The 16,596-nt window shown below is 33.2% G+C and overlaps 1 protein-coding gene across 1 annotated transcript in view; it reads left to right on the top strand.

Moving 5' to 3' along the window:
• Positions 1 to 16,596, top strand: part of LOC100185624 (fibrillin-1-like) — a 50,242-nt gene that overhangs the window by 10,188 nt on the left and 23,458 nt on the right. Inside the window, exons 19-24 of the mRNA XM_026840903.1 lie at positions 8 to 160; positions 347 to 516; positions 814 to 958; positions 1,308 to 1,471; positions 1,646 to 1,767; positions 1,934 to 2,038. Coding sequence (XP_026696704.1) covers positions 8 to 160; positions 347 to 516; positions 814 to 958; positions 1,308 to 1,471; positions 1,646 to 1,767; positions 1,934 to 2,038 — 859 coding nt within the window. The remainder of the gene's footprint in view (positions 1 to 7; positions 161 to 346; positions 517 to 813; positions 959 to 1,307; positions 1,472 to 1,645; positions 1,768 to 1,933; positions 2,039 to 16,596) is intronic.

Raw genomic sequence — 16,596 nt, 5'->3', positions numbered from 1 at the left:
GTTTTAGGTGAATGGCAACGTAGTCGCAAGCTACCATTCTCCTCAGTTCAGCATTCAAATATCTGGTAGATCCACATTGCTTTCCACACAACATGGTTTGAAAGTATGGTTCAATGGAAATGGTGTCAGAGTGAAGGTCCCAAGCACATACAAAGGACAGGTGAGTCATCAACTACACATTTTATTGTTACACATTTTCCACCTGGTTTGTCGCATTAACCTTACTGTTTTTTGTTAAAGTTTTCCAATAATAACTTAAAAATAAAATATTACTAAAAAGCAAAGTTTGAAAGAACAGCACTCATGGTATTGGTAAGATGGGAATAAGATGTGATATTTTTACCAGGTCCATGGGGTATGTGGCGATTATAATGGAATAAAATCTGATGATTTAAAGACCAGCAGTGGTGTTGTAACTTCTGACTTTAATGAATTTGCTCAAAGCTATCAAATTGGAAATTGTTCTGACAGAATCCCTGAGCCATTCACTTGCTCCAACAGTGAAAGACAAAGATGGTAAGCGTATTTAGGTATTGGTCTGTTCTATATAGACAAAACTACATAGCAAGTTATTTAAGCTCGTAGAGTATAATAATATAAAAATTGTTTTAATAGTAACTTTTATTAATACTTTAAACAAAATGGTAAAAATGGTAAAACTTTGTTAAAATGTTATGTGTTTACATAACATCAATAAAAAAATTTCTAACTTTCATAGAGAAAAAGCATTTTCTAAACAAAATAATCTCCTTTTTAAAAAGATTTTTAAATCCACTTTTAATGTCTCACAGTGAAGCTCATATTTTGTTTCAGGAGTGCTGAAGAATTCTGTGGTTCCCTCACTTCACGTACAGGTGTATTCCGCCCATGCCACCACACCATCGATGCTAACACTTTCTTCCAAAAATGTGTTTTTGATGTTTGTGCCAGTAATGGTGATACAACAGTACTCGAACAGGTAATTTAACTTAATGCTTTATCTTCGGGTGGCCCGAAAATGACAGTCGTTATAACATGATTGTTTTTTTCATATACCTCATGCCTGTTTGCGAATTACCATGCATATTACTTGTGGGTAATTAGTTTGGTGAATTTTTTTATGTATGCTGATAATTTAGACAACCTTTTAGTGACTAACGGTTTGTAACCAATACTGCTTACTGTTTAGAGTACCCTATTTTAATGTTATTACAATGACTTAAACTTTTGGTTGAATTTATTTTCTATACTAAATTTTAAATTAAAAAAATTAAACATCTACAGAAATTAGGTGTTTCGGATTTGAAATATCTTACTTATATTCACAGGCATTGGAGATTTATTCTGAAGTTTGCCAAGCTCATGATGTGGAATTATGTGATTGGCGTTCACGAACAAACACAAGAGCTTTGAGATGTCCTGTCTACAGTCACTACGAAGGATGTGCTTCAGCTTGTACTGATACTTGTGAAGAACCGTATGCATCATCAAAGTAAGAGCTTAATAAATGTTTTAACCTGCATGATCCATTGGTTTTGAAATTTATTCTAAGTATGTCTTTTAAATTGTTACTTTGTCACAAACAGTGTTTCCCATTCATTGCAGTTCTTTATGTGAACAAACCTATCTAAAAATATATACTTTATAATTTTACCATTCTTTTCAGTTGTCATATTCATGGTAAAGTGGAGGCTTGTGTATGTGATGTAGGCTATGTGAGAGATGGAGATAACTGTATTAGGAAATCAGAATGTGGGTGTAGAGTTGGAAACTATTACATTAGAAGAGGTAAGGGTTAACATTCAATTAGTAAAAGATATAAAAATGTAATTGAAAAAAATGTCCTAATGTTATGTGTCTCTTGGTGTATGTATTGACAGTTTTAACCACAGTGATATATGTTAACAATATAGGTTAGAATAAAACTGAACTTACTATTATATTTTTGTTGCAGGACAAAGGCTTGCAATTCCAAGAGAGTACAAAGTGTGTACTTGCCTTGGTCAAAACAGGGTTCGATGCACATGTTCCACTGGTTATACTGGTACACCATGCAGAGGTAATAATGTAAATATACATGTATTTAATTTGACATTACCTGAATTTTGTTTGATATGTAATATTTGAATGCATGTGTTAAACAGATAGTTAAGCTGTTGTGTGAAGTTTATATTGTATTCAGATATAAATGAATGTTTGAGTAATCCCTGTGACGAAAATGCTTCATGCACCAACACAAGAGGAAGCTTCAGATGTGAATGCGATGCCGGCTACAACGGAAATGGCTTTGATTGCTCAGGTACTTATTCTTAAAAGTGCCGAATTCCTGTAAATTTTAGTCGTGTGAATTTTTTAATGATTCTAATGACATTTAATTTATCGCAAATTTAAACAGTTATTTTTTTGGAAACGATTATATTGACAAAATTCTGTATTGAAAAATGACTTTCCCTTTCATAAAACAACATAACATAATTTTTATTTACCTCTTCCAAAACGATAGCTATAATAATGTTATTTAAGGAAAAAAGACAAGGGAATTAACATCAAAACAACAAACAACAAATACTGTATAGATAAAAAAAGAATGTCAATTAACGTGGCTGTTGCACCCTTCTGGGATAATATGCTAACTCATGTTTTACCAACGAAACCTATTTTCAGCATCTGCACGTTGCGCACCAGAAGCAATACTGCACGGTTCTTACTACCCACGTAGTAGCAACCCAAGGTCTGTTGGATCCTCCATTAGATATTCTTGTTTCCGAGGCTACGAAATTATCGGGCAAGCAGTTTTAACATGTGAGGAAGGAGGGGACTGGTCTCATGATTTCCCAACTTGTGCTGGTAAGTTTTATTATATTAGTTTACGCAAAAGTACTTCATTATGCTATGTACAGTAAAATATGAAAAAGTCATATTTTACTGTACATATATATAAACAGAGACAAAATCGTGATATAGGTTTACATTGTGTTCTGTTTCTGCCATACCATGTAGTAATAAAGATATAAATTTTCCCTTTTTAAAACTAAGAGGTTACTGGTTCAAAGTTCCTTTGGCAAGAAGGCACTTAGCGACAACTGCCCAAACCCAGTGATCTTTTTTTTTAGTTGTCCAAATTGTCAGCCATACATAAAAGTAAAAATCCAAAACAATTAATCACCCACAAAGTTACATACATGGTAACTCGAAAGCGGGCATGAGGTGTATGTTACAGCACATCAATTTTATAACGACTGTTGCTGCCCTCTTTGGCAAGGTAACTAAGTTACATTCCTATTCTAGATGTTGATGAATGCGGGGGTACTGAACAACGTTGTAATGAACATGCCACATGCATCAATTTACCTGGAAGATACACATGCACATGTAATGAAGGTTATACTGGAAGTGGAACAACCTGCACTGGTAACTTTCAAGTTTTACCTAAATCTTTTTTGTGATTTGTTATAATCAACTTACAAACTTTTGCATCTTTAGATTGTTGTTTGGTTTTATTTATAGGTGATAAAATATACTTGACCATATTTCTCTGTTTTTAAATCTATTGCAGTGTGTTACATAAAAGAAGCTTCTTTTAATTTAAAACGTTTTTATTGAAATCTGAAAAAAATGGCATGCAATTTAATAAAATGACATAACAACAAAAACAGTTATTTTACATACTTTTATAATCCTTCTTATTTTACAGCAAACAAATGTCCAGTTATAATTCCCCCAAGACACGGCACAGTTAATCCACACACAACAGGTCGCCACATTGTCACTACAGTGTTACAATTCGAGTGTAATACTGGTTACACCTTGTCTGGAGCATCTAGCATCGAGTGTCTTTCAAATGGAAGATGGTCAGATGATGTACCTACTTGCTCCGGTAAGCTTGTATAAATTTAATGTGTTTTATTCATAGCTTGTTGTTTGAAGTTAATTTCATATCTTTTGGGTAATTTAGACTAATATGATTTAAAATTTAAAAGGTCATGAATTAGTTTTATTAAATGCCTTTTAATATTACTGTTTAAATTATATAGATTTAATAAATGCTCAAAATTATTAATGTTTAAATTGTATTGATATTTGATTTGTGCATTTGGTAAATGTTCAAATAAGAATTTATATACAGATGTAAACGAGTGTGACACCAACCCCTGCCATCCAAATGCTAACTGCCGAAACACACCTGGTAGTTATCGCTGCACATGTGGATCAAGCTACACCGGAGATGGACATACCTGCACTGGTAAAGATACTGTATTTTGACATTCTTTTAAACCTTAATTTTTAGTGTTTAATTAATTTTTATAAAATATTTATAAATATTTTAAATTAAAAAAAAAATTTTTTTAGTTATTTTTGTGAATCACAATTTTGAAATTATACACTGTCAATAAAACAACTTTGTCCAGGCATCACATGCACAAAGCAGCGCATTCCTCGCCATGCAACAGCTCTACCTTCTGATGTGGATGAATTCTCAGTTGGTGGTCGCGTTACTTATCGCTGTGATGATGGATATGAGTTGGTTGGAGAGGTTGAAGTTATTTGTGAATCATCTGGTTCTTGGTCAAGTTCTCCTCCCCGTTGTGTTGGTAGGGAACAGTGAGACATAAGTTTATAAAAATGGAATAAGGATTGATCACAGTTTTAATAAATGCAAAAATCGAAATAAAATGTGTATATACATGTATAGAAGGCAAGATTTTTTTCTCTGGTACTTTTACTTTTGTCTAGATATTTAAATAAAATAAAGCATAAATCTTTATAATTTAATATTACATTACTTGTTGCATGGGTTCAGGTGTAATGTGTTTTGCTTTCTTAGACATCAATGAATGTACTGTGAATGCTGGTTGTCATCCTGAAGCAACTTGTACAAACACTGCTGGAAGTTTCTACTGTTCCTGCAACGAAGAATACACTGGTGATGGAATCAACTGCACATGTAATTTAATTTTATATTCTGCATAATTTTAAAGTTTTTGAAGGGAATTTATTAGTGTGGCATAGGAGCTGTGTTATGATTTTTTCCACCATATGAGGATAATGAGTGTTTAACTAGCCATTCTCACTATACCAAGCTGTATGTGACATTTTATTATGATTTTCAGTGATTTCATGCCAAGAGCTTGTGGCTCCTGCCAACGGTGCTATGATTCCTGCTGTTGCAACACAGAATGTTGTTGGTTCAGTAGTAAGGTTCTCATGTAATACTGGTTATATGGTTGAAGGCAGTGAAAGTACTGTTTGCTTGTCAAATGGTCAGTGGTCTGCTGATCCACCAACATGTAAAGGTAGGTATTACCCATAGTATGAAAGATAAAAAGATTGGTTTTAATCCATGTAAAACAGCTCTAAATATTTTTACAAATAGGAGGAAGACTGATTTGTGTTCTTCACATACTTTTTTACACATAATAGCAGAACTAATTTACAAAAAGCAACTAGTTTCATTCTGTAACTTAAGTTAGTTTTGTGATACCTAATAATTACTTTAAGGTCTTTTAAAAGTTTTATGGAAAATCTGTCCATGTTTTGATAAAGCCGTTTGTTTTTAGATGTTGATGAATGCAGTGATAACAATCCTTGTCACGAACATGCCAACTGTCACAACTCCGTTGGTAATGTACAATGTACATGTAAACAAGGTTACCAGGGAGATGGAACTTTCTGTCTACGTATGTTGCAATCTTTTATTTCTATGTAACAAATTAAGATGTTTTATATTTGTATTAAGTGTAAATCAAGAAAAATAAAAACTGTATGTATGACTGAAATTGTAGGTCTTTATTAAACCTGAAGTTTGCATGATTGTCAAACAAATTTTTGAGTAATGAACAAACTCTGAACTAATTTTAAAGTTTTTGATCGTACTTAGTCATAGGGCCTTTTAATGTGGATTATAAACAAATTATTTTTTTTCAATTTCGTTGCAGAAATCACATGTCCGTTCCCGGGCACCATTCCAAATGGCAACATCACACTTGGCCAGCGTGATGAATACCTACCAGGAAATGAGTTGGTGTATTCATGTAACAATGGCTACACACTCACAACCAGGCATAACAGGCTTATATGTGAAGCAACTGGTGATTGGTCTCATACCTTACCAACTTGTGCAGGTTAGACATTTTTGTTTACTTTAGATTTTAAAATTAGAATAGAAAGCTTTAAAATTTAGCACAATGCCTTAAAATCTGAATATAATCTATATTGGTTGTTTTAAACAGTACTTGGTACTTTATATGTTTTACCATTATAGCGAAGATCATGTTAATAAAAAACGTAAAGAGGGTCGACAGCAAAAAAATTACTGAAGCATTTACACAAAACTTGTGCCTGTTTTACAGATGTTGATGAATGTTCTGAATCATTGAATCCTTGCCATGCTGATGCCGACTGTGATAATTTTGATGGTGGATATACTTGCAACTGCCATGAAGGGTTCAGTGGAGATGGAATTACCTGTCAAGGTGTGCTTAATGTTTAATTTTGCTCTTTACACTTTTCAAATTAGAAATTTCGTAATTTATTAGAAAAACCTGTTAAAAAATTTGAAATTTTGGTATTTATTACAAAAACCTGTTAATAGTACTGAACCAACAACATTCTGTGTTGAAATTAATGTAGTTATAAAAAGTTTTTTTTTTTTAATTTGTTGCAGAAATTGTTTGTGGTTCTTTGGACACTCCCGAAAATGGTCAACTGTCATTGATTAGAAATACTTACTCAGTAGGCACAGTTGTAACATTGACTTGTGATGAAGGTTATGAAGCTAATGGTGCATCTAGCACTGTATGTTTATCTGGTGGTCAATGGTCCGACTCAACTCTGACCTGCTCAGGTAAATTAACTGTTTGTTTGCCTTTTTAAATAAATGGTATTTTAAACCCATATGCAGCCAATTGACAATATTGCATAACTGTCCACGTGTAAATGTTAAATTAGTTATTATTTTATTTTAATAAAATGTGTCACTTGCTCTGTTAAAAATTTTCATTCATTCATTGTTTTTCTCTACAGATAAAAATGAGTGTGAAACTGGTAGCAGCAGATGTGACAGTCACGCTACATGTATTAACACTGATGGAAGTTACAACTGCTCATGTCAGGATGGTTACTATGGCGATGGTATTTTCTGTGAATGTAAGTAATAGTTATGTAAAGTGCGCCAAAATCGTTAAACCTATATTTTGCTTAAAAGTTATGATTTTAATGCTCATATATTAGGGGGAATCTGCTGGATGTTTATGTAAATTATATCAAAATAATTGATGAAAACAAATTAGAATATGATTTGCTTAACAAGTTTAAAGTATCGCGTGCTAAATTTCATGTTAATGTACAAGTTATAGCAACATATTCTATATTTATTTATTCTTGGCAGTGATTACATGCTTTGATCCTGTGGTGTCTGAATTTGGATCAAGCTTTCCTAGTTCAGCCCAGTGGCTACTTAACTCTGCAATTACATTTCGATGCAATGCTGGTTATACTCTTGTTGGTGCATCTAGTGCTGTTTGTACAGGGAGAGGCATATGGAGCAATAATCCACCAGCATGTGAAGGTTCGTCAAACTAACAATGGCAAGACAGCAGTGCCATGATAATGTGTTTTTGTTTGTTTTCTTTTGGTTTAAACATTTACTGGAGAATAAGGGTTCAAAGCTTGGTATATTTGTCTTTTGGCAAGACAATTGTCATTCATACATACAAAAAACCCTCAAAACATATTCCCCACAAAGTAACATATGTGGAAATGCATTTAAAATCTGCAGACATTTGAGATTTTGGTCAGGCGCTGTGTTATTTTAAAAATAAAATGATTTATCTTGGTCTTAAAAGCATTTAAATTTATCCATGTTTTGTTGTTTAGACATCAATGAGTGCCAGGATGCCGTCTTGAATACTTGTGATTTGAACGCTGAGTGTGATAATACAGAAGGTAGTTTCACATGCACCTGTAATGCCCAATATTCTGGAGATGGAAGAAACTGTCAACGTAAGTGAAAATAATGCAAATAACAATACTTCTGCAAACTATATGGCAGGTTGTATCCTTTTAATGAAAGTAATATTATACGCTATCTAGTTTCCAGAGAAGAATTGTTAGTAACCTGAAGAAGTAACAAATATGATATTAAAAAAGCATGTCTTTTCTACATGATCGAATATAAAAAACCTAAAATAGAATTCTTTTGACCTGTTTTGCAGAAATTCTATGCCCAGCGTTGTCCAGCAGCATTGAGAATGGCATTCGCTCACCAAGTGAACAACTTGACTGGATTGTTGATTCCCGTGTTAACTACAGATGTAACACTGGTTACATGTTATCTGGTAACAGACAACTTACATGTACCGGGTCTGGCTCTTGGAATGTAGATGAACCTACATGTGTGGGTAAGTGCACAGTGTAGTGAGACACCGTAAAAGTCGAAGATATATATAAGTCTTAGATTGCCTTGTTTTGCGTAGCACGTCTAGTGAAAAAAAGAGAGTTTTAACAATCTTTTTATAATAAGTAGCACATAAAATTGTTTCTTATTTTATATTTGTGGCAATTTTACTTTTGTTTTTTAAAAAATAATCATCATTGCATTTCTTTGTAAAACTCTTCTTTACATAATGGAATAAAAATACCAGTAATCATAGGCAGAAGTTTCAATTATAAAACTCTTCCAAAACGTTGTCACCAAGAATGTGTATGTTTATTTTAACATTCTGATCAATTGATCTGTCTTGGCAGATATGGATGAATGTTCAATGGGTGCACCATGCCATGCATCAGCCACATGCACAAATACAGTTGGAAGTTTCAGCTGTGAGTGTGAGGCAGGATATACAGGAAATGGAGAACAGTGTACAGGTATGTTTTATATGTCATCTTTTAAACCTCTCCAGCATTATATGAAGCTAAATCCAACATTTTAGTCTTGCAAATGAGAAACACTAAGAATAAACTCGTAAAGATAGTTTTTACCTTTTGAAATAATTTTTAAATAAAGTTACGTATTCTTTATTTTGTTGATATTCTATACCCAAAAATAATAACTAATTCCAATTTATAGTTGAGTCCTGTTCTCCACCAATGGGATCTGACCTTATGACTTTCGACCCCTCTAATCTACCCAACTACCCGATTAACACCATAGTAACCTACTCATGTGTGACTGGTTATGAGATAGAAGGCAATAATCCACTGAGTTGTGATGAGGGAGGTCTATGGTCGGATGATGAACCCACTTGTGTTGGTATGTTAATAGATTTGTAATAAAAATGTATAGCTTCGAAAAACTATTTAAAGTTGTTTGAACTGTTCGGAAGTCGCCATAAAGTAGTTATGGTAAAACTAAGACTCTCTTGGTATACAACATAACTTAGATCAAGTTTTGTAAAAAGAGTGTAGGGTTTTGAAATATAAGCGAGAGTCAGTATTAATTTAGTAACTCTCTCGAGATAAATGTTTGCAAAACTTAATAAATAACACAGTTGTTTTGTGTAGTTCTTGCCTTTAGTTTCCCTTTTTAAAACAAATTCACCAGTTTAAAATAACATAATTCTATTATGAATTCTTTATTGTAGATATTGATGAGTGTGACCCAACATCAGAACCAGTGTGTGACGAAAATGCATCGTGCAGCAATTCGGTTGGGAGTTACATGTGCATGTGTAATGATGGATACATTGGCGATGGACAATCTTGCAATCGTGAGTTTCTACTCTGTTAATTAACAAGGAAATGTTGTGAATGAATCAGGAGCCTAAAGTTTTGAGCATCATCAAACTTGTAGTATGGTATCCTCTGGTTAGAAAACAAGTGCTCTAGCCACAGTGCAGCGGACAACCACTGAAACACAATATTCTATCTTTATTTAAAACTGTAATTTTACGACTTTGATTAAGACGAAATATTAAATATATCCTGGTTAATTTTTATTTAAGATAAAAACATTTTGCTTTTATTTATGTTAAAGGTATTTTATTTCATACAAGTTTAAGGTATTTTAGGAAGGTGCAAAAAAATCATCTTCATACTCAATCTTTCTAGAAATCACATGCCCTCATCTCGATGACCCAGCCAATGGTTCATTGGAACCTCCACTAACAGAAAATCCTTCTGTGTTTGGGGATACTGTGAATGTAGAATGTGAACCAGGATATAGTAGCTCTGGAAATGCGGAGCGAGAATGTCAGCGAAGTGGACAATGGTCTGGTGTGCCATTCATTTGCAATGGTAAGAACTTGTCTTTTTTGTTCAGAGTTGATTATCTGGTCTGCAATGTATTTTTGCATAGTATGTGCTAGTTTTGCCATAAATTAATTGTTTCAATATATTTATTTATAAACTTTTTATTGTTGTATGTTTATATTCTCCGCAATGAGAAAGTATCTGTGACCGCATATGGGTAAAGAATTTAATATTGTGCGGCCTAAAATCAAACTTCAGCACTATACTTTGGATTTCTGGATGTTTTTTTAAATTTACTAGACTTGGTAAAGCCTTACTTTTTTAATGTAGATATAAACGAGTGTGTTGAGGGTACAGACAACTGTGATATAAACGCAAGATGTTCTAATAATGAAGGAAGTTACACTTGCACCTGCAACAATGGTTACCGTCAGGTTGGAGAAGATTGTGAGCGTAAGTATTAAAACTTTGAAGCTAAACACAATTACTTTTATTCTATTTATAAAAGATATATTTAATTTTTATGTTACTATAGCTTTAATCTTACTCTTCAAATTAGGCTACTATTGAAAAATTGATATTTTATTAATCATGATATAACTAAAGGTAAAAACCCTCAATTATAGTTTTAAATTTGACAATTTTAATCCTCAGTAATTGTGTGTCCAACACCACCCGTGCCTGACAATGCTTTGTTGGTTTCTTCTTCAAGAAGTCAATGGTTGTTGAACAGTGTAGCAAGGTACAGATGCGATACAGGTTATACCATGATTGGAGGTCCTACTTCCACTTGTCAGGAATCTGGCGACTGGTCGGAACAACCAACATGTGTTGGTAAGTGCACAAGAGTTTAGTGTGAAAAAAAGATAAACATTTAAAAATGAAGTATTTAAAACTGAAAAACATTTTTTTACCCACGAGCTATTGGTAACATCTTTAAGTTTACTGTTCTAACATTTATAAGCAGTACTGTCCCCATAGCTGTATAAATAACTCTTGTTAAGTGAACTTTTTACATTGCTACAATATTATATTACTGAATAGTGAAGAAACCTGTCTGTAGCATTGACTAATATTATTTTTTAAAAGCAATTGTAACTTTTTCTTCAGATATCAATGAATGTGAATTGAGCTTAGTTCGAAGACCATGCGACCCTAGTGCTCTGTGTGAAAATACAGAAGGTTCTTACACTTGTCAGTGTAATGAAGGATACAGGGGAAATGGAGTTGTTTGTGAATGTACGTCTATCATTTGTTTGTTGTGTTTTTATTATAAATTAGTAAATTCCTGTTAAAGGTGGGTTGAGCTAGATGTAATGATGTTGGAATAGAATAGAAACATAAAATAGGTTTATCAGAAGCTGTATTAGCTATGGCGTTGCTTCAGCTTTTCATGTATGTTTATATATACTGTACTAGGATGCAAACATTGACAGTTTTTCAATTGAATCAATTGATTATCGTTATCGCAAATTTCCTTTTTATTTTTTATTTTTTTTTGTACCTTAATTAATTTTTATAATTATTCTTCCACATCAAATAATTTATGTTTAAATTGTGATGAAAATTGATTTTCAGTGATTATTTGCTCTACACCATCCCAACCTGCCAATGGAAATTTGATATCTGACACACCTGCCCCATACCTGCTTGCAAGTTCTGTTGAATATACTTGCAACACAGGATTCTCCTTACATGGTTCCGCTTCAGCGACTTGTATGGAGACGGGAGTTTGGTCTACACCAGAACCAACTTGTAGAGGTAAAATTTCAATACATACGTTGTTACTCGTAAGCTGGCACTAGATGTATGAAACAGAACGGCCATGTTGTTATGACTGTTGTTTGTTGTTTTGCATCCACACAAGGATAAAGCAAGTTACATTCATTCATTCATTCATTCATTCATTCATTCATTTATTCATTGTAATCTGTTCTGTTGTTCATTAGTTTATTATATTTAACCAGACATCAACGAGTGCTTGGACCCCTCAATCTCAAGATGTGACGACAATGCTTCATGCACAAATAGGTTTGGAAGTTACACATGTACATGTAACAATGCTTACTCTGGAGATGGCTTCTCATGCACACGTACGTTTATTTCATTTTATCGCAGTTCTACATTTTAACAGATAACTAAAAAGCATGATTTCTGATTCAATACAGTTAGTTCAAACTTCATTTCTACAGCGTTAATTTTAATGCAGGTACTGAGTGTGGACAAGTAACAGCACCTATAAATGGTGCAATTGATTCACAAAGCCAAGAGAACTGGTATGCTGGTCAAAGTGTTCAATACTCTTGCAACAGTGGTTATGCCATGTTTGGTAGTGAAATGGCCGTGTGTCAAGCAAATGGAGAATGGTCATCAGATGAACCAACTTGCTCAGGTATGCACATGCCTAAAAATGTTCAAACCCATTGAGTTTAATAACCTAAAAAAACAATCTGTTTAAGTGTCAGTGAGTGCTCATAAGCCTTTCTTGATGTCAACATAGTAGAGTAAATCACTAAATAAACTTTTTAAAAATTTCAGCGTACCAAAAATACATCTGGCTTAAGTGTGTCTTTACTCTTACATAAGTAATTGTTGGCTTCAGCATAGTGTAGTGTGATCAATGAATGAACTTTTGATGATTTTAAAAGTAAATTAATTTTTTCATTGGTAAAACAAAAATTTTAAACTGTTGTTGTGGATTGCAGATATTAATGAATGCAATAACTTGTTTGGAAGTCCCTGCCATAGAAACGCTGAGTGCACAAATACAGAAGGGAGTTATGAATGTACTTGTGAAGAAAACTACACTGGTTCTGGCACGAATTGTAGACGTAAGTATAGTCTACTATTTTAATGTTTTTTTTTTGGTATTTGATTTGTATGCACTGTTAGGTAACCCAAATTTTGAGTTTTGGTCACTAAATTCAAATATAAATGTATAAAATAAATGTATGTATGTGTATACTTTTGTCTAGTGTTTGAATTGTATGCAGTGTTTATTAACCAATTTTTAAGCTTTTCTAGTTAAATATAAAATTATAAAATACATGCTTTGTTTTTACTATAGCAATACTGTGCAGTCGTCCAGACCAAGTTGTAAATGGAGGATACACATTAACCACATCGACAACTATTCGAGTCGGTACCCGAGTTGTTTATCATTGTGATAATGGTTACAGTGCAGTAGGTGAACGTGTGGCACAATGTAATAGCGAAGGAGAATGGTCAAGTATCCCACCAACATGTGAAGGTAAGATGATCATTAAAACATTTCGTTTTTAAATTTACCAAAAATATCAAAACCATGAAACTAAAATTCTTTACGTGACTTTGTTTTATGTTTGTTAAAAAAAACATGATTTTTTATTAAGTTCATTACAAAATTTAAGCTGCATTAGATTTTGGTATATCATAGATTCTTATATCAATTTTTTTCCTTTCAGACATTAACGAGTGTCAAGACGACATCGACAATTGTGATGAGTTTGCGTCATGTACAAACACAGAGGGAAGTTTTACTTGCGAATGTAATGTTGGGTTCACTGGCTCCGGAGAATCTTGTACAGGTATTTTACAACTTTGTTCTTTTTCTCTATTTTCTTTTCAATATGACTTAACTCATTACTACTAAATTCCTATGACCTCAAATGCTTTTTCTGAATATTTTTAAAAAATTATTTAACTGATAGTTAAAAGTATAATAATTAATGACATTTTACCTTGAGTTATATTTTTAATTTGAATATCAGAACCAAAAACCTTATCATTTTACTTTATCTAAACTTACCCCCTGTTTATTATTCACAGTGATTGAGTGCCCACACCCCCGGCGTCCATTCAACGGCTTCATCTTCCCAGTAGTTGCCCCACAAGATAAATGGGTGTCCAACGATTATGTAATCTACTCGTGCAGGGATGGATTCTCACTCAGTGGGTCAGAAAATGCAACATGTCAACCTGACGGTGCTTGGACTAATGGAAACCGGCCTCCAACCTGCTCAGGTATTTATATTTAAAACATTACAAGTTGTATTGCATCAAAACGTTTGCAATGTAAGTGTGAGATATTGTTATGCAACTTATATACACTGTTCTTAGATATGCTTTGGTTAAGTTAAAAATTCAAATTTTAAAACTAAATTTGGTAAAGTTCCACATCTAAAGTTAAACTTTATAATTTTTGCGAATTTTTTTCAGATATTAACGAGTGTGAAGAGCAACCGTGTGATCCAAATGCTTCATGCAGAAATCAAATTGGAAGTTACACTTGTACATGTAATGAAGGATACTCAGGCTCCGGATCTACCTGTACAGGTTAGATTTAATCTAAAAAAAAACAAATAAGTTCAAATTTGTTGGTTATATCTTAATATGGATGATTTTTTTGCAGAAATTTTATGTCCGGCACTGAACAACCCAGCATCTGGCAGCGTTACCATAACTTCTCGTAATGTACAAGGTGTTGCAAATTACGAGTGTAATACCGGTTATCGTTTGGATGGCCCTCAAGTTATCACATGCTTTTCAAATGGAAGATGGTCCAGTGAACCTCCTGCATGTGTTGGTAAGAATTTTTTACAGAGTTTAGGTAAAAAATATCTGATTTTAAATAAACCACAGCTGTTTTGAGTCTCAAGTTTTTAAAACATCATTTGAAAAAGATTTGAAAATGTATGCTTCAACCTATTATAAATATACATGTCATTTAACTCAATGGTTTTTAGTTTTATCAGTGGGATGAATGGTAATGCCGAATTCTACATTTTACCTTTCAATTTAAAGTTTTATATGTTATACTTTTTGTTGTGTATCTGTTTTCAAATGATATTATCACATTGTAGATGAGAACGAGTGCATCACTGGAGCCCGATGCGACATTCATGCAACTTGTTCCAATACTATTGGAAGTTACACATGCCAATGTGATCAAGATTACACTGGAACTGGAGAAGTTTGCACAAGTACGTTCAAGCTCTATATCTATCAAAATACAACTAGTGAAACTGTGGAATACAGACTCATATGAATTTTTTTTATGCAAATAAGTTAGTGCCATTAAAAACCTTTTATTTCTTGTTTGTATTCAGAAATAACGTGTGCTGAACTCCCTTCACTGGATAATGGAAGTTTGCAGCCAGAACTTCAACGACGATATGATGTAAACTCAGATGTAAGATACAGATGTGATACTGGTTACCAACTTACTGGAAGTCAAATTATTCAATGCCTTCTGATGGTTTTGGTCAGAACAACCACCGACTTGTGAAGGTACAGGCAATAATGTTATTTTGGGATTGGACATGTTTCTAATATTCATAGGCAGTTTATTTAGAAAAGTTACCTAACCTCTTAAATTTATGTATATAAAAAATGTTCCCTATGTTAAATTAGTTCCGCATTTAAAATTTGACCATGTGTGTTTTACTGTTTACTTATATTTCTATGTTTTTCATTTTACCTGTGTTTATAATATGGTTATATTTTATAAATGCTGTGCGAAAAACTTCAGATGTTGATGAATGTTCTTCACGAATAAGACCATGCGATTCAAACGCAAGATGTGAAAATTCAGTTGGAAGTTTTACTTGCACTTGTAACAGCGGTTACACTGGAACTGGCTTTGTATGTGAAGGTGAGAATTCCAATAATTTACCATTATGTTATGTAATTCAATACAATGTGTTTGTAGTAGCTCAGTTTATAAAAAGTTTCAAATCTAACAGTCTTCTTTATATGCTTGTTATATAACAAAAATGCAACTTCCAAGTCAAAATAATCACCCACAAAGTTACATACATGATCATTTGTAAACAGGAACGAGGTGTATTAAACTGAACACATGTGTTATAAAGTCCGTCCTCACCTGCAACGCAAGGGTAAATGGATTAAATTCATTATGATTGTCTTTTTCCCCAGAACTGCGTTGCCGAGATCCACTTACAATCAACCATGGCTCTTTCACCTCACAAGCCACCTATGCTGTGGGCAGCAGGGTTCAATTCACGTGCGACCATGGTTATGAAATGCAAGGGGATCAAGTCATGGTTTGTAATGCTGATGGTGAATGGAACACTCCGGAACCTACATGCACAGGTTTGAAAGCTTAGAATGTTTTTTTACAGATTGTGAGATTTAAAATATGTTTTTAAGTGTAAGCATGATTTAAAAACCGATATTTTGTCGCCTTTTACTCTATTTTGTTATGAATATTTTTCAATTCTGCTATCGTAAGCGAAAAGAGAAACAAAGTTATTGTTTATATTGTTTTATAAGTTTAGTCACACTTTTAACACATGCTAAAAATTTTTTGTAGGCAGGGAAATAAATGTGTTTAACAAATATATAATCATATAAATCAAATAAATAACCATATCAAAGCAGAAATGAAATTTCTTTGCAGATATTAATGAGTGTTCTGCTACTGGCTCT

The sequence above is a fragment of the Ciona intestinalis genome, chromosome 2, assembly GCF_000224145.3.
Source record: "Ciona intestinalis chromosome 2, KH, whole genome shotgun sequence".
Lineage (NCBI taxonomy): Eukaryota > Metazoa > Chordata > Ascidiacea > Phlebobranchia > Cionidae > Ciona > Ciona intestinalis.
This window is presented reverse-complemented; position numbering and strand designations above follow the sequence as displayed.